Below are 17,970 nucleotides of genomic sequence, written 5' to 3' on the forward strand. Positions count from 1 at the left end.
TCCCCCTTTCCTCCCCTCCTTTCCCCTCCCCTAGGCTTGTTCAGCTTGCCTTTCTCCCAGAGCCCCCTAAGGAGGATGAAGTGTTTTTACTCCTTTTTCTGCCAGGTGAGCTTAAATAGGCAATCACAGCAAGACAATTTTTTTTTAAATCCAGAGGGAGTCTCCCTTCTTCCCCTCTTTCTACTTGGTTAATTTGTTTCCTAGCTAGGAGTGCTTGTGGGGAGGAATCCAAGCTGGGCTGCTCTGAGGGATCTTCCCGGAAGATGTCCTCCCACCTCGACAGTTTGGGCCATGCCTTCCTGGGTTTCTCTTCTGCTCACTGACTTATTTCTTGGTCTGGGGGAATTCCTGTTGGTTTGAGGTCTTTTCTGTACAGTGATCACCTGGGCTCATGCAGGCCCAGCCCCAGCATCTCTGTTGCTACAACTTTGAACAGAGAAACAAAGAAACCAGATAGGTTCACACATGTTCTTGAAATTTAAATAATAATTCTAAGAAATCTTCTCAGCGCCCCCTTCTTTCTCGCTTAGGGAGGACAGCCAGAAACTGGAGGCAGAGGGCTCTGTTGCATTTCTGCTCACTGACTTTATTTCTTGGTCTAGGGGAATTGTTGTGGCAGCAACAATCCTTGGCAGCAAACTCCACGTTGAGTATCTGAAACTCAGGGCCTTTTCTGATGTGTGGCCTCCTTCTGGGCCCGTGTCTTCTCCCGCGCTCACTCCCAGATCTGCCACCTGCTTCCATCTTTCTGGCTTTTCACTCAGTCTTCGAACAATCAGCCTTGGAGCCCCCAACCCTGGCACTGGCACCTGCTCTCTGTGTCCTGATGTTGGACTTGGGAACAAGCCCAGGGTTTGGGGTTTGAAAGACTCTTGGCTCTGCCACTTACCAGCTGTGATTCAGGGGGATCCACTTAGTGCTTCGGGACATAGAGCTGGTGCCACCCCCTCCCGTGGACATTGGGAGACTTCCATGAAACGACGAAGGTCAGGGCCCTCGCCAGCATTGTTCACGGGTCTGGGCTGTGCTGGTCCTCACGTTTGGGATCCGGTGGATCGCTGTGTGCATAAAGGTCCCCACACTCTACCTTCCCCTCTGCCTGGTGAGTAGCCTCATGCTGGCCCAGTTAGTACCTGAGCTAATGGAAACCTTAGCCAGCCTTCCCCAGATCCAGGACCTGGATGGAACCAGATTCAGGACTGCTGCCCTCCCTACCACAGCGCCCGTAACCATGGCTTCTGCCTTGATTCCCCCTGTCCATGATCTCCAGTGCCTCCTCCTCCTGAGTCTGCCCTTGGGAGTCCCACCCTTGAGGTTGAACCCTGAACTCTGTTCTTCCCACCAGACATGGGGCCCTGACCAGCCCCATGTCTCAGCTTCAAGCCATTGATAGCTCTCGAGGGCCTTCACTGAGACTTCTATGCTGGGCCTTTGTCCTTTCTCCCAGGCTCAGGCCTCAGAACTGGACACTTGTCTCTTTGCTCCCCACTTCCCTTGGCCACAGCCCAAGCAGGTGAGGCCATTCAGCTGTCTGTGCCCACCAGCCTCCAGCCTGGGACCCCACCGCCCCAGTCATCCCTTCCCTTCCTCTGCTTGATTCATTCAAGCTGATCAGCACACCCATGTGTAGCACCTACCGGAGGGCTTTGCTGGATATGCAGGATCCAAATGAGACAAGGCAAGGCCTCCTGTCAGGGGATGCTCCTCGGGTGCCCTACCAGAGCATTCTCAGAAACAATGCCTTCTGCGTTCCCTTGGGACTTTCTGTCCCATGGCTGGAAATATATTCCAGCTGGGGTCATGTTGGGGTCACAGAGCAGCTGAGAAAATTTAAACAGACTTTCAGCAGAATTTTGGAACGCGGGGTGCCTGCTCACGTGGGATTGTGTGTTAAAGAATCAGAAGATTAAAAACATCAAAGGGCATCATTTTTGGATAGTTTCTCTTGGCCGGTTTCCATGTGAGTAGAGAGAGGACCATGGCCAAGGAGACGGTGGGACAGAAGGGTTTACTGAAGGTTATGTATCTGAAATCGGCTTTCTCCCAAAATTTCATTGCCACTAATGCTTTGGAGGCTCTTCATTCCAACAGCATTTCCTTTTCCTTCCTGAAAAATGTATTTCTGTCCCTGGCTTCAGTCCTGCCCCCTGGGGAGGGTGGAGATGGGAAGGCTGGGACGCCTTAGCACTGTCTACCTCGTCTGACAGATCCTGTCTTCTCCACCCACCCTGGCCTTCTCATTTCTCCTTTTGGCCTTCTCCCTTTTCTGTTTCCTTGTGTATTGAGGAAAGTTGTGTTTTTTTATCTTGGCGTGCAAATGGGAGATCCTTCTGTGTGACCCAGTGTTGCTATGAATGTTAGACTTTGGCCACCTTCTGATCAGCTGTGATTTCTTCCTAATTTTACTGCGTTTCTACTTGACTTAACAGATTGTAGGGACTGGCGCACTTTAGGGTCACCTGTGGATCTTTCTGGCCAAGCCCAATCTCCTTATCCTCTCAGCTTACCAGTGTCCTTGGGCTAGGAACATGTAGGCAGGCAGACGCCCTGGGGAATTAACACCTCGGGAGTGACCTTCGCTCTGTGAGGATAAAAGCCCCAGCTGCTGGGCCCAGGATTTAGCTCAGTGGGTGCTGCTTCCTCCCAAGCACAAGGACCCGAGTTCAATCCCCAGTACCAAAAAACAAAACAAAACAAAAGCCCCAGCTGTTTTGCCCTTGGTGGGCCCATCTTGTATGTGTCACACGCAGTATCTCTGGGTCTGGGTAGGATCGAGTACCACTTGCCCCTGTGGTCACTTGTTCCCTAATGTACCCTTCATTGACTTTGTCTCTTGTCTCCCTGGTCTGTTTCCTAGGATCACTTTGCAAGTTAATGACTTGCACACAGAAAGCTTGTAGGGTCCGCTTTGGAGAAATTCCAACGAGGGAAAAGAGTCACTAAAGCATTATTCACTTCTTCTTGCCCATACCCCAGCGCCAGTCCCGGACTTGTTTCCCTCTGTTATAAACTGTTTCACTCTGTTCCTCAAATTTGTATTTCAAAGTTAAGAAATGGTGTCGTAGTTGCTGGTCCCGTACACCAGGCCCTTATCTTCTCTGTGAAAGAATTTCCTGGCTAGAGTGGACATCTTGACTCAGCCGAGAAATCTGGGGTGGCAGTGGTGACATGTTTGTTGCCTCCTCGTCCCTCCCTGTTTATGGCAAGTGGTAGTAATTTGCCTTTGTGATCTTAAAGCCGGGATTTCTTTTGAAATGTATTTGTTTAAATAAAGGAAAGTGAGTCATTTTGAATAATAATTTAGCGAGTGTTTGAATACCACAAAACTTGTGAAACTCTGAAATTTGGGAAACAGTGTTCCAGAATGTGGGTTTAGGTATCTCATGCAGGGAGCGTGATTGTGCTTTGTCCTTCTTACAAATGTCATCTATTGTTTATGACCTTTAAGTTTTTTTCTTTGAGAGAAGGGTGGGGATTTTCTTGTGATTCCAAAAGATATTTCTGGAAACCAAAGCGTGTTTCTGACCAGGCTGTGTAAGCAAAGCTTTTTAAGGTGAGTCAGTTCTGTTTGCTTGACTAAATGAGTATCACAAAAATAGACCTCAAGACTTAGATTGAAATTCCAGGTATTTGCTCTGGGAGGGCGGCTGCTGCTAACTCGTGCCCAGCAGCACGTAGGGCGGGCGCAGATCTGCTGCTGGGGGGTAGTGATTATTGATTCCTGGAAAACTGAGCTATAAATGAAGGCACAGAATGCTGGGAGCCTCACTCCTGGTGCCTGCTTGGCTGATTGAGCAGACCTGCTGCTACAGGCAGGAACCCTCATTTACGGGAACATATTTATTTTTACATATCAATGATGTATTTTTGATTTGCTTGATGAAGTATTATGGGTTCGGCCCCAGGAAACGCCACTGCGGTTTATAAATAGTGAGTCCAGGGTTGTACAAAGTTCCTGGAATTAGACCAGTATTTTTGTTTTCAATGTACCTTGGTATGTTTACCTTTTTTATTTTTTATTTTTTGAAGGCCTGCTCTCACCCAAATATGTCTGCTTTTACTTCCAGAAAAACATCTTTGTATGCATTTCTAGAACTGTCTGCTACATCCTCCCAAATGCCTAACTATGCAAATTAATCCCAGATGACAGTTGTTCATAATATTCCAGATTCAAGGCCAGTGTCTCCCATTTGAGGCCCCTTTCTGAAAACTTGAAGGCAGCTTCAACTTATTTCTTGGAGAGGGGGGCACGGATTATTATTTGGCAACACTTAAGCATCAGTTTTACTTTTGATATCATTTCTTCAGGCTCCCAAGATCATTTCACTATTCCCAATGAGGCAGACTTTTATCACCACCTGACCCCCTTCCCTGCTTTTCACAAATCCCCACAGAAATGGAGATCTTCACGCTTTTCAACAAACCGAAGAGCCGTCAGAAGTGCCGGCAGTACTACACCGTCACCATTCCTCTGCGCATCTCCAGGAATGGACAGGCAGTGAGCAGTCTGGACGCCAACTGGTTGGAGTACATGAGCGACCACTTCCGGAAAGGGGGAATGCTGGTGAATGCAGTCTTCCACCTGGGGATGGCACATGGTATGGAAGCCGCGGCCTTTGGTGGTCCTCACTAACTCTACTAATAACTTGTGGTCTTAGCCCCCCTTCAGAGCATGCCCCCTTCAGAAAGCTGTACAGGCAATATACAGTGGCATTTGATTTATAATTAATGCATCTTGAGCGATTTCCACAAAGCCAAGGACCTGTGCTCTCCAGACCCTCCCGGGGTCAGCCAGGTGCCTTCTGAAATGCCAGAGAAAGGGCAGTGATTCTGTTTCATCGGTGGTGGCCTCCGTCCCTGTTGCTTTTAAAAGCCTTTATAAAGATGATTCCCTGGGATTGTTAATTACCCCCTGGAATTATGCCACTCCGCAAGCGCAAGTTGTTTGTAGACACTATTACAGTTTGAAGTAGCAGTAGCAGCACCTTGGATGACAGTAGAGAAATAAATTGCGCTGCCTGGTTTCTCTAAGCTCCACTGGGACTCACACTGTTCCTGGGTCTCATGGCGCCTGGTTCTCCCCAGAAACAGGTTATTTCTAGGGGTTTGTCTGTTGCATGGAGGAGCATCAGTGGTGTCAGCTGTCAAGGCAGAAAGACTTTTAAGTCTGCCCATAGTAGAGAGGCGTCAAGCAGAAAAAGGCCAATCAAGCCACCTTCATGGTACATTGCAAAGCGGGGAAGGGGGCAACTTGGGGAGTGGGACCAGGATGGCAGCATGTACAGGTCGTGGGGGCTGCTGATCAACAGGATTCTGAAGTGACGTGCAAACCCAAATCCCAATAAAACCCAGCAGGGGGCGAACAGTCTTTATGTTTTTTTCTCTGAAGAACCAACAGAGGTGAGAACAGACTCTGTATTACTTGTAATCATTGAAATGCCAGCAAACATCTTTGGACACTAGAGTTAATTCTTAATGTATATTCTTTGAATCATCCAAAGCCTTGGAAGATGACACAGCATAGACGGAGTCTTAATTTTGCATGCGATTCACTTGTTAGTATCTAAATATCAATGTCTAGTATCAACATGTTACTATAGCAGCAGAAGGCATTGTGGGATTAGTGGGCCATAATCATTGTCAAATAGAGGAATCACATAAGGAAGGCAGTTACCTCATTAAGAATGCATCTACGGCAGCACTGTCCAGTAGAACTTTCTGCAATGATGGAATGTTGGATATCTTGCTTTCCACTATGATAGCTACCAACCATTTGTAGGTACTGAGCACAATTAGCTTTAGAATTTAAATTTAAATAACTGAACGGGTCTAGCGTATTGGATCATGCCATTATAGGGTATATGTTTCATCAACTAAGGAGGAGTCCCTTTTGTTCCCTGGTATCAAGATCAGTAATCCCTTTGTAGGTGAGGAAACCCTCCATGGTCGCTACAGGGGCCTGTGAAACCAAGGGTTGTCATGTTCTGTTTGGAGATTAACCGCAAAGCCCAGGGCCAGGTGTTTCTGGCCTGATTCATGGACCTTACGGAGCAGTGGGAAGGAGCGCTTTGCCTCCTGCTTCCTGCAGGCACGCCCCATGGTCCATTTTAGGCTGGAGCCATAGCAGCTCCGGTGAACCTCTCTGGTCTCCTACAGATGCCCTGTGGGGCTGCGCATGGCTTTATTCTTCTCCCCAGGAAATTCATGGCTAGTGGTACTGACATCCTGAAGATAAAGCAGGGAGAAGTTGGAGCTGCAGAGGCTGCTACTTGCAACTTTTTTGTCCTCTTAGGAGAACTGGCGCGTCAGAAGGAAGGTTTTCTCTGGCCCCCCTACCTGAACATGCTGGGCAGGCAGAACCCCGAGAGAGAGCACCTTGAAAGTTCACAGAGCCGTTGATGGTCACTCTTACCATTATGGTTCGGGCAGTCTAGGCTGAGTTAACTTCCTTTGCTCTCTCTCCCCACCCTGCTTTCAAACCTTACATCCAAAAGCACAAAGAGTTTATGATCTTTTTCCTTCAGAGCTGCCTTGACCATTTGAAATGCTGTCATATCCTCCCTTGGCTTTAAGTGGCATTAAATCCAGTCTTCCCATCTCGAAGACAACGTGAAATGTCCCCTGGCAGGCGTAACCGTGAAGTCCTCTGCCGAGCCTGTCACGTCTTCCTCCATGCCTCCGTGTCTCACACTGCACCATAACGATGTGGCTCTGTCTGGGGGGCTGGGCATGGAAGTTTCAGAACTCAGGTCATAGAAACCTGCTCTTCCTTGAAACGCAGTTTGCCCTGTGTTTCTGCTATGAGGAGCATGTAAATTGGAGTAAAGTGAGAGGGCTTTACAGTGTTTCTCCTCTGAAAAAGCGCAGGTTTTCCACTGACCAGGAAAGAAATAGGAGTATGTTATTTTGTCACGATTTTTTAAAAAAGGGACAAGCTAATCATAATCATAAGAGGAACCCATATCTGGTGAGATCATTAGTGTCTTTACTAATCGGTGTGGCAGAGGTAAAAGCACCTTTAAGCTCTTTGCTGTCTGGAGAAGCAGCAGTCCTGACTTTGCAGGGGCAGGTAGCTCACTCCAAAGTAGTGCCCACAAAACCGTAAAAGTCATGAGCGCTTTTTTCCAGGAACAAGGTAACGCTTGAGCCTGAACCTACCCAGTTAAGACTTCAGCTTCTGTTTTCACTCCCAGGAGATGGAACAGCTCGTCCAGTCCCCAGGTCTGGGCTCCCACTCCTGGTGTCCAAGGCTCCTTCCCCGAGATCATTTATTACTGGGCAGGTGTCTTGGCCCGGCGCAGCCCTACCCCGGCCCCGCAAGCTCAAGGTGCAGCAGAGAAATGTGCCGAGGGTGACGGGTCCTCGCGGGACTCTGCGGTAGTGCTGCTGTAAGCAGTTCAAATGGAGCAGCTCATCCTGTCGTCCTCACAACAGCCCTGTTAGGAAGCGGGGACTGACATTATCACTGTGGAAACTCAGACTGTGTCATTGCCAAGGTTTCCATCTGATAAATGACAAGGAAGTGAGAGGAAGGCAGAAGAGTATGGCAGGGCAAGGGGATGCACAGGGGCAGGAGAGGACAGAGGTTGATGGGAGGTTATGGCCCAGCAGGGCCTCCAGGTAGAGGAGGGCTCCAGGGTCACCGCAGGGAACAGCAGGAATGAGTGGGGGGCCCCCCACTCAGGAACACTGCAGGCAAGAAGACAAAGGCTGGAGTCTCTCTCCAGAGGGTGGAGGAGAGAGAGCCTGTGCCAGGCTGGCTGTTGAGCGGTGGGAGCCAGGTGCCACCATCTGCAGACCTAGCTCAGGCTGGTCTCTCTCCAAGGGCTCTGGGCCCGCCAGATCCCTGCTGCCATTCCTGGCCACAGATATTGTGGCCACCCCACCACCTCTCCGTGGCCTGCTTAGGTCCCCTCCTGCCTCCACTTGGCCTGCATTCCTTGTTCTGCCCTCACCCTCACCTTTGTACGCCCTCTCGCTCTGCTTCCCTTGGCATCCCTGGCCTTGGCCCTGACCCTCCCCAGTCCTCCAAGTGCCCTGCCCGCTTCCAGCCCCTGTCTTGTCTTTGCTCTCTCCTTCCCTGGCAGTCTTTCCTCTCTTTGTTTCAAAAAATGTCCTTTGCAGCTGATTGTGCAAACCTGAATCCATTCCAGCCACACACTGTACGTAGTGACCCTTTCCTCATTTGTTTTTGTATATGATGATTCAACCCTCACATTTCTTTTGTACATAGTGAGCCTATCCTCATTTTGCTTTTTAAAACTACAAGAGTCCTCTTTCTGCTCCTGACTGCTTGAAACGGCCCTAGTCTCGTATCCTGCAGAACATCCTTCATTATGGCTTCATCTGGTCGCTGCCTGGTGGTGTCTTTTTATTTTTCTAGTCAGTTTCCTATGAACAGGAAGTTAGTTCTATTGACTTGATAAATGAAAGTTTATGATTGAAATATATTCCAGGTGATGTTCTCTGCACATTGTATCATACAGGGGTGCCCAGAGGCCCACATGTCTCTCCATCCATTCCTATCTTTTTTTTTAAAAGATTAAGGTATCCTTGAGACTCTCCCTGATGCTTCAGCTGCATCTAAATCTAGCATGATATTTGTATCACCTTTTCTGAGACCAAGACCTAGCATATCCTTCATTGCCTTATACTTGCAAACTACAAATATAAAGAACATGTACATATTCCGAGTAGAATATATGTAAGTGGATATATATATTTTATACAAATACTTGCAAATACAGCATGTATTTCTTAACATCCCATTGCCTAATGCCCTGAACACAGTGGTTAGGGGGCACCGTTCCTACCCCAGCCTCTTAACACAGGATATAGCTGATCATAGTTGCAGCTCAATAAATATTTCTTAGTTGTTCCAAGAATGTAGGCTTTAGAATCGAGCAAAGTACATTTAAGATCTAGTTTGGCCCTTTCATTCCTTTTGAATATGAACAAATTATTTAACTTTTGTAGTCTCCGTTGTCTCTTCCACTAAGAGGCAGTGATAAGTCTTGCAGAGTTTTGGGGAGGATTCCATGAGTGACTGTGAACTATGCCCAGCAAATGCTGCACATCTAGCCCACACAACCCAGAGTGTTCCCTGTCTGGTCAGTTAATGGCCTGAAAGGCGCAGCATAACCCCTGCTCTCACTGAAGAAGAGTGGTATCTTTTCAAAGTCATCGAGCTTTCCAAGATGAGAAGGTAGAAAGGCAGGTGGGCACGTCTGGAGCACAGCGAGAGCCCAAGAGTTAAGAGAAGGCAGCTGGCTCATGCTCTGGCTACTGGAGGAAATTTGCTGCAGCATGGCTGAGAAGTAGCACAAAATCAGTGTCAGGAATGGGTTGAACAGTGATTTTTGTTCACTGTGGATCATGTGTTGGCATGATCCCCTTGCATTTACATCACGTGGTTGGCCAGTGCCATTCCTGGAACGAGAGAGTTCTGAGAATGTTGTGCAGCTTCCATTGGGGAGCAGGGGCCCTCAGGAGCCAAGGGAACCTGTGATGCTCATTGCCTGGTGTGGACAGTTTAGTCCTACCTAGCTTGATAAAAGTAGACACTTTATTTTTAATCTCATGGAAATAGGCCGGAGGCACTGATCGCTTGTCCTGGTCTGTATGTTCAGGGCGAGACATCAGGGACACACCCAAGGGCTAAACCCAGAGGTGGTCCATCCAGACAATTGTGACAAATGCAGAAGAGTGGTTACCTCCTAGAATTTACCTCTTGAGATTAGATGGCAAATCTCCTTTTCCCGCATCCTTCTTATAAATCATAAGCTTGGAATGTTACGGTGGCCTTTTGCCAAAAGACCGACATCAAATATTTATGTGATACCAGGGCAAATAGCTTTTTGTGCACAGTAGGGAAGCATCTTTACTTTAATAAAAAATGCAGTGATAATGGAATGTTTTCCGTAGATGGCAGGCGGTTTAACCTTTTTACTTGGGGAGCCTTTGCTCTGAGAGAGACCTATTTATACCCAACTCTGTGGCACATTTCAGTGAGGCAGAGCCATGCAGGAAACGAGGAATCGGGGAGTGGATAAGGCTGTCATTAACAAGGGACTCTTTAAAACCCCAACTGTCTGCTCTCTCTAGTTCATTGACTTTTTTTGCTGTTACAGATGACCAAATCTTGACAGCCATCCTGAACTTACTTTGTAGTTAAGTAGGTGGATCAGCCCTCAGGATTCAGGAGAAGAGCAACAGGGCAGGTGAGGGGCTGGAATGCAGGCAGTGGAGGAGGACCAGTGTGCTCCTGCTTATGACCCCATGCCTGGCCACACCCCTTTCCTGACCGCATAGCCCTACCCTGGCCTGGAACTTGGAGTAAAGGAGGGAAAGTCTAGACAGCCTGCCAGTGTCTCCTGATTGCAGTTCTGCTGCTCAGTGCTGGTGGTAGACTAAAGACTATCCCCATCCTGTACGTTGAGCTGGGTGCTCAGTACTTACAGCGCACGTTGGCACGTGTGGAGGTTTCCGTTGAGATGTGTAGGTAGAACTTTTGGAAAGTAGAGATATTGTCATCCCGTGGGATGCACAGAGGACCTCCCCTCAGATGCCGAAGTCTGTGCATGCTGGAGTACCTTCTGTGAAATGGTGTATAAATACCTGTACTTTCCTGTGTACTGTACATCGTCTCTGGATAACTTACGATGCCTAATACGATATAAATGCTCTGTAAATATTTGCTATACTGAATTTGTTTAGGGTCAGTCATGACAGGAGGAAAAGTCTGTACATGTTCAGTATAGAGGTTTAAAAAATTGATCTGCGGTTGGTTGAGTCCACAGATGTGTGGATCCTGTAGATACAGAGGGCTAACTACAACATATTTTTGTAGAGGACTTGAGGAAATATTTGCTGTATGTGTGGAATCCCAAAGGGATTGTTGAGTGCCTTCTGATCTTCAAGGCAAAACTGGGGAAGCTTTATTCAAAGGAGTCTCTTAGGGCTCCCCGGCTCTACCCTGAGGGGTTATTCAGAACTTTAACACTGTGCTGGACTATGGTCCGTGCTTGTTCTGGACTCCAAGGTATTTGTGATGTGCTTCAACTCAGAAGCAACTTTCCATCCCTGGCCACTCGTGTAAAATGTCCACAAGTGGCCAGTGGAAAATACTTGGGTGAAACTTTTCATCTGAAGGAGCAAGCTTAACACTTTCAAGGCTGTCTGATAAACTCAACGTGAAACAAGTAAGAAACTGGAGTGTGGCATTGGCTTCCCCATGGGGCTCTTACTGAAAATGAAGTATCATCTTACTGGGTTGGGATGGGGTAATCATAAGACTGCTGTGCTCCAGCAGTAGTCTTCATAGCCGTGGTGTGTTGGCTTTTGTCATTCTGGAATAATAAAAACTGTACTCAAGCCAAGCAGAGTCCAGTAGTCTCATGTTTCTTACATGTAGGATAGGTATTGTTGCAGGTAGCTGCTCCACCATAATGCCGTGTAACAAACCATTCTAGAAGCTGTTGTCTTAGAAGAGAAATAATTTTTCCTTCACATTTTCTGACTGGCTGGAGCAGCACTTCTGGCAGCCCTGATGATCTCAGATGGGTTTGCTCACAGATCTGTAGGTCAGCTGGTCCATGCTGGGCTCCACTGGGGCAGTTCAGCTCCATGTCTTTTATATTTATGGAACCAGCAGTCTAGCTGGGGCCTGCCCTCTCCGAATGATGGCAGAGACCTAGGTGGTCAAGGTCAACCTCACACGAGGTTTGGAAGCCTGTCTGCCTCTCCCCACTGTTCTCCCACCAGTCATTTCCGTCTCTGCCGTCTTCTTTCATGGTTCTGTGCTCATCCGGTCCTTGTCTGCCCTTCACTCACTCTGCTTTTATTTGCAGGCTGCCCCCTTCTCCTCCTGGAACTCTCAAACCCTACAGATTGACGTCCCGGGGCTTGCTTCGGTCCCAGTGCGTCTCCTCAGAGTGAGGAGCCCTAACCTTTTCAGAAATCGCCCCCACACCCTTCCACCCTCACTCCCCTTAGCCCACTTCATATTCCCATTGCATTTGTCACCTCTGGCATTCTGTTGCTGTCTCCCTCCTCCCCTGCAAGGTAAGGTCTGGGGTGGCAGGGACTTCATCTTGCTGCCTGGGAGGTCTCCAGTGTCCGGGAGGTCATTCAGAGTGAGCTTGAGGGCTTCCAAGACCACACTGCTCCCTTTGGAGGCCCAGTCTTCCGTTCCTACACAGTGAAACTTTTTGAATTTAGGTCTGCCTCCCAGAGCCACATAGTGTAGAGAAAAAGAAAATTCTTTCCTTCGGCATAGTCCGTTTCCCTCTGTTCTTAGATTAACCTTGAAGAGAATAAAAAAGAAAACTCAAATTCTATTCATCTCTACCACTCAGAACTGCTTCTGGAGTTTTGTGCGCTTCCTTCAGATTTATTTCTATAAACATTTTGAACATAAAAATTCACATTTCACTCATAGGGCAGTTTTACGTCCTGCTTTTTTTCTTTCTAACATCGTACCTAAAGTGTTCTCCTGAGTCATTATATTCCCATGACATTTTTGTGGACAGTACAGTATTTAATTTATGGACATCTAATTTAACTATTTCTCTATGGTTGGCTATTTGCATTGTTAAACATTTAGATTAAGTTTTTGAGTAATTTTATAAGCAGTGCTGGGAGATAAATATGTGAAGGTATTGGTGGTTATTTTGAAAGTCAGAAAGTGTGGCAGACACTTCAGACATTAGGAGATTGCTCTCAGATTGTGCAGTTAAAAATTCATATAAGCATGGTATAACCATACCTCTACCAACAGTATTTTATTTTCAAATTTTGCCAGTCTGATAACAAGAGATTGAAACATTTTTTTCAATATGTACTGGCTATGAAAAGAAAATTGCTTTCTAGTTCATGTCCTTTTCCTATTTCTAATGGCATTTTCATATTTTTAACTATTAATTTATAAAAAAAATATATATATATATGTATATATAATGACTTTAGCCTTTCATTTACTTTTGATACAAATTTCCCGTGTCGATAACCTTTTAATGTTGTTATGTAGCTGCAGATTGTTATGTTCATATTGGTCAGGCTTTTTCTTTGTGATTTCTGGGGAATACTGGCAGTTCTAGGGGCTCCACTGTGATTTAGTGAACTTCCTAAATTTGTCTCTTTGCCTGTGCACATGCGCATGCACATAGCACATTATTATGTATTTGTCGTATTAATATTGTCCTTTTTAAAATAGCAAATCATTGAGTGGGCTTTGTATTTGTGTCGGTCTACTAGGGTCACAGACAAGGTGGCTTACACAAGAAATAAATTTATTTTCTCCCATTTCTGGAGACTGGCAAATTTGGTTTCTGGTTAAGGCTCTCTTCTGGTGGCAAGACAGCTGTTGCCTCACTGTGTCCTCACATGGCTTTTCCTCTGCGAACCCTGGAGGCTGGGGTCAGGACAATTGGGAGATATGACCAAAAAGGGAGTGGGCAAAAGGCACCTCCCTTAATGTTTTCTGCAGAGGCAAAGAGGGCTATTTGATTTTTTTCTTTATACCCTCATTGCCCAGACGGTTCTTGGACCACGCTATACATTTAATATACAGTTGTTAAGTCAGACAGAACCTGTCCTGGCACACAGATGAGAGCAGTGCCTAGGGAAACATTCTCAGTGGTAAATCATTTGGGAAAAATTCCCCACCCCCAAGTTCCAACTCTTGACAAGACCAGCGTGACATGTCTGTGTATCAGCCACATCGTGTGAACCCCAGGACTTGGTGTGTCTGCACCTGACAGGCTCAGATCTGGTGTGTTGTATTTACCCTTCCTGTTAAAAAAAAAAAAAATCCTCTCACCTAAATATAGTTTTGCTCTAAAAACTCTCTCTAAATGGCTGTGTTTTACTCTGAATAAGTTCTCCCCGGTGCATCCTGACGGAGCATGAAAAGGAAGGTAAATGCGTGAAATCAAATGGTGATTGCTAACAATGAAATTTGGGCTCATAAAATCAAGGATATTATTCAAAACTGCGAGGTAAATTAGTCTCATTCATCCTGATGGGGCTAGACTCTATGGCTGTGTGTGCTTCTTTAATTAACATGCTGAAAAGATGTTCTGATTGGGATTATTAATGAATGCAGTGAAAATTTTTGCTGCTTAGAAGCTTCTGCTACAGACGGCTTACACAGCCTCCATTTTCGCTTTTTTTTTTCCCCCCACAGATTCCTTACATGGCTCGACAGATGGAGTATTCATCTTTGAAGCTGTTTCCACAGAAGATAGCAAAACCATACAGGGCTATGATGCTATTGTTGTCGAACAATGGACAGTCCTGGAAGTAAGTGTGGGGTTGGCGGTGGTGTTTCTTCAGTTTGGGCAGTGATTGTTTCATACACTTATGCCGAGTGACTGTGGAGCTGCTGCTCAGCTGTGACTTTCTCGTGGAAGAGATTCACCTGGGTCACTGGCGAGACTTCCTTAGTTCCTTATGTGCCCCAGGTGGGGGTGGACCCCACTTTTCCCTTTCTTCAGGAAAAACCCATTGCACATCAGGCCACTGGGTAGAGAGAGAGAATTGGCTCTTACAAGTTTGCATATCACACATGAAGCAAGCCCTTAGTTTGTGGCCTTTATGGTAATAAGAGCCACACTGATAGTGGAGCTGGATTCCCCACTCCCCAGCCTTAGGAGAAATTCACCCACACAAGTTTGCTCAGCCATCACAGAGCCTGTGAGGTAAGTGCCGTCATTACCCCTATTTTGTAGTTAGGAAAATGAGGCACAGAGAGGTTAAGTCCTTATACAAGGTTTTGCATAAAGTACTACAAGATACATTTGAGAAGTGAGGACCCCCGAGGCCACCAGGTGTCGGTGGGCAGAGGATCACTGCCTGACTTCTAAGATCCACTGGCTTATCTCCAACTCTAAAGCATAGATGTTCAAACTAGTCTGTATGTGTACTGTTTTGGGGATGTAAGGAAAGCTGTTTGGACCTAGAGGACTGATTTGTGAGCATCTATAAAAATACAGGATTGGCGCCGCCCTGAGGTTTCCCAGGGAAAAATAAGACAAGTGGAAACAGCTATTGGGAAACAAGGCTTTGCGGCCTTTGGACCTGCCAGCTCTGTGCCAGCCTTGGCCTGGTTGGTGGGCAGGAATCAGGTGCCCCCAGGGTACTGTTAACTCAGCTTTGAAGCCCCAGTGGTTCCCAGCAGGCTTCTGGAGGGGAACCGGGCTGTGTAGGGCATGCCTGCATGTCAGCAGTGATGAGGAATTACTGCTTACACGTGTGACAGCCGTGGAGCGCACAGAGAAACTGGAATGATTGAGACGGGTGTTGCAGAGTCCCAGTATCCAGGGCCAGACGTCCTAAGGACACAGGTAGTAAGGGAAATAAGGTCCCAGCTGATGACCTAGTTTGCAATCAGACTCTACCAGTTTCTCTCCTGTTACCTTACTCTACCCCAGGGCCTTTCCGGCCTCTGTGCTCCTAACTGGACGCTGGGGTACAGAGGAAGTGAGATACAGTCTAAAATGGAGAGTGCAGTGTGGGGAGCCATGTCACCTCTCGGCACCTCACAGTTCCTCCCTGTAGGATGGGACGGTGCTATTCACCCAGCCCACCACAGGTGGTATAGTGAAAAAAGCTCTGGGCAGCGTGAAATCTGAAGTAACAGGAATAGCAGCTTGGGGCTCTCGAGGACTCATGAACATAGGATACCATGCTCGTTTCCCAGCAGCCCAGCCGCTTCAGCGTGGAGGTTTGTCTGTAGCAGGAGGGGTGCATGGCTGTACCCAGAAACTGTGCAAGTAGGGAAGCAATTGGTGGGCCACTGGGACACTTGTAGAATTTCCTGTTAAGGGAGAGGCCTCTGGAGACAGTTGGAGTGAGTATGTTCTGCAGACCTCCCTCAGCTTAGGATGAGGTTGCCTCCAGATAAACCCATCCTAAGTTGAAGATGCATTCACTACACCCAGGCTACCCAACGTTGTAGCTTGGGACGGCACACCGCGGCGTACCAGTTGCTTCCTCTCCTGATCGCTTGGATCTTTGGGAGCTGCGGCTCGCTACTGCCGCCCAGCATGGACAGAGAGGATGGTTCCGCAGATCGTCAGCCTGGGAAAAGAGCAAATTCAAGATTCAAAGTTGTTTCTACTAAATGAGTATCACTTTTGCACCTTTCTTTGAAAAATTATAAGTTGAACCATCGTGAGTAGGGGCCATCTGTATATAAAATGTTTGTGGGAGACAGATAAGTTCCAGACTAAGGACATAGTTGTCTTTATAATTTAAAACGAGGTCAATTGTATGATTTAAGAAGTTAGATACAGAAAGCTTAACATTTATTCAGAAGCTTTTCCAGGACCTTCAGATTGGTTTTCATAGTAAGCTTATTTGTCAACTGACTTCCTTTCTAAAAATGTTTGAACTTTTCTCCTCTTGGTGTCTTACTTTTGTGCGTTAATCTGTTGGATGGCAGTTGCTCCTCCAGGGTTGCTGCTTGAGCTTTTCTACAGGAGCCTTCAGAAACACGGTCAAGTTTTTCAGGGTGTGTGGCGGGCTCGGTGCCTCGCCAGCCCACAGAGCCAGTTCTGTGCACTTCTCCCAACTGAGTCTTCAGTGACATAAGGCTGGCGATTCGAGATTGACTGAGGTGCAGGTATTCACGACGTGAAAATTGGCAGCCCCGCCCTCTTCCCTACAGAGCCAGTTGTAAACCAGCATAAGCAGGACGGACCTTTATCTCATCACATGATAGCACTGATACAAAGGTGTGGCTAGGATCCAACTAGGCAGAAACATATTTTCTTAATTTTCGTAATAATGACAACAAATAAGTTGATGGTTTTTGACATCGTTGTTCACTAGTTTTCTCTGCACTTTCACACTTGCTCTCCCTTCTGGTCTCTGGAGCATTCTCGAATTTCTCACAGAAGAAACAAATCTCTGTCCCATTTAGCAGCATCAGCCTCTGAGATTGCCATCTCCCAGGGGCAAAAGGAGGGGATTCCTTCAGGAAAACCGATACCTAGTGCTTACCAGCATGTCTTCCTCTGTACCTAGAGTAGGTAGTCTTCAGGACTCTGCTCAGAGGCTACCCCCACCTGTGTATCCCCTAATTCATGGCTTCTGCTGTCCTCTGAGGATGTTACTTGTTGCTCACTTTTCTCCTGTTGTGAGTTTCTAGGCCTGGGTCTATTCGTCTGTCTCCAAGGCACTCCTGTAAATGCTTCCTGAGTTGAGTGAGGGTCTCTGAAGTTGGTGGAGTAGCAGTTCTCAAAATCAAGGTTGTGTAGGAGTCTCCTGGAGAGCTTTTGAAAACAGGTATCTGGGGTGTAGCCCCGGAGTTTCCTACCCAGTGAGTGTCTTAGTCTGCTAAAGCTGGCTGCCATAGCAAAATACCACAGACCAGGTGACCAACCCAAAGGAGATTTATATTCTCACCTTTCTGGAGGCTGGAAGTCCAAGATCAAGATCCACCAGGTTTGGTTTCAGGTGCGGGCTCTCTTCCTGGCTTGCAGAAGCTGCTTTGTCTCCATGAGGCCTTTCTTCTGTGCATGGTCATAGGGAAGGAGCAAGTGAGCTCTCTGGTGTCTCTTATAAGGCCGTTAACTCTATTGGGTCAGAGTGCCCCTCCTACAACCTCACTTACCTTAATTACTATGTCCGAAGCCCCATCTTTACACTGAGGGGGTGATACAGAACATTTAGTCTATGTAAGTGCGCCTGAGATGGGACCTGAGAATTTACACTGTTAACACTTTCAAGTCAGCCGATGCTGCCGTACTGGGGACTGCACTTTGAGAATCCCCTGCCTTGGAGGAAGCAAGTGTTCAGAGCTTCTTACCACGACAGTGAGCAATGGCTAATTGGGAACAGGTTCGCTAGGGCTGTTTGTGAAGAGGCTGTCAGATGCCCACGCTGACCCACAGACAGCCCCTCTCCAGGGCACATGGGTGCTTACCCAGCTCTTGTTTCACCCACCCAAGTCCAGCTACTTCCTCT

General features: G+C 47.2%; 1 protein-coding gene across 1 annotated transcript in view; it reads left to right on the forward strand.

Annotated features, from left to right (window-relative positions):
• Rftn1 (raftlin, lipid raft linker 1) overlaps nt 1-17,970 on the forward strand; it is a 189,491-nt gene that overhangs the window by 139,743 nt on the left and 31,778 nt on the right. The window contains exons 6-7 of the mRNA XM_010612786.3: nt 4,395-4,598; nt 14,186-14,301. Of these exons, the coding sequence (XP_010611088.1) occupies nt 4,395-4,598; nt 14,186-14,301 (320 nt within the window). The remainder of the gene's footprint in view (nt 1-4,394; nt 4,599-14,185; nt 14,302-17,970) is intronic.

Source organism: Fukomys damarensis, unplaced genomic scaffold (assembly GCF_012274545.1).
Source record: "Fukomys damarensis isolate Sample0158 unplaced genomic scaffold, DMR_v1.0_HiC HiC_scaffold_28, whole genome shotgun sequence".
Classification (NCBI taxonomy): Eukaryota; Metazoa; Chordata; class Mammalia; order Rodentia; family Bathyergidae; genus Fukomys; species Fukomys damarensis.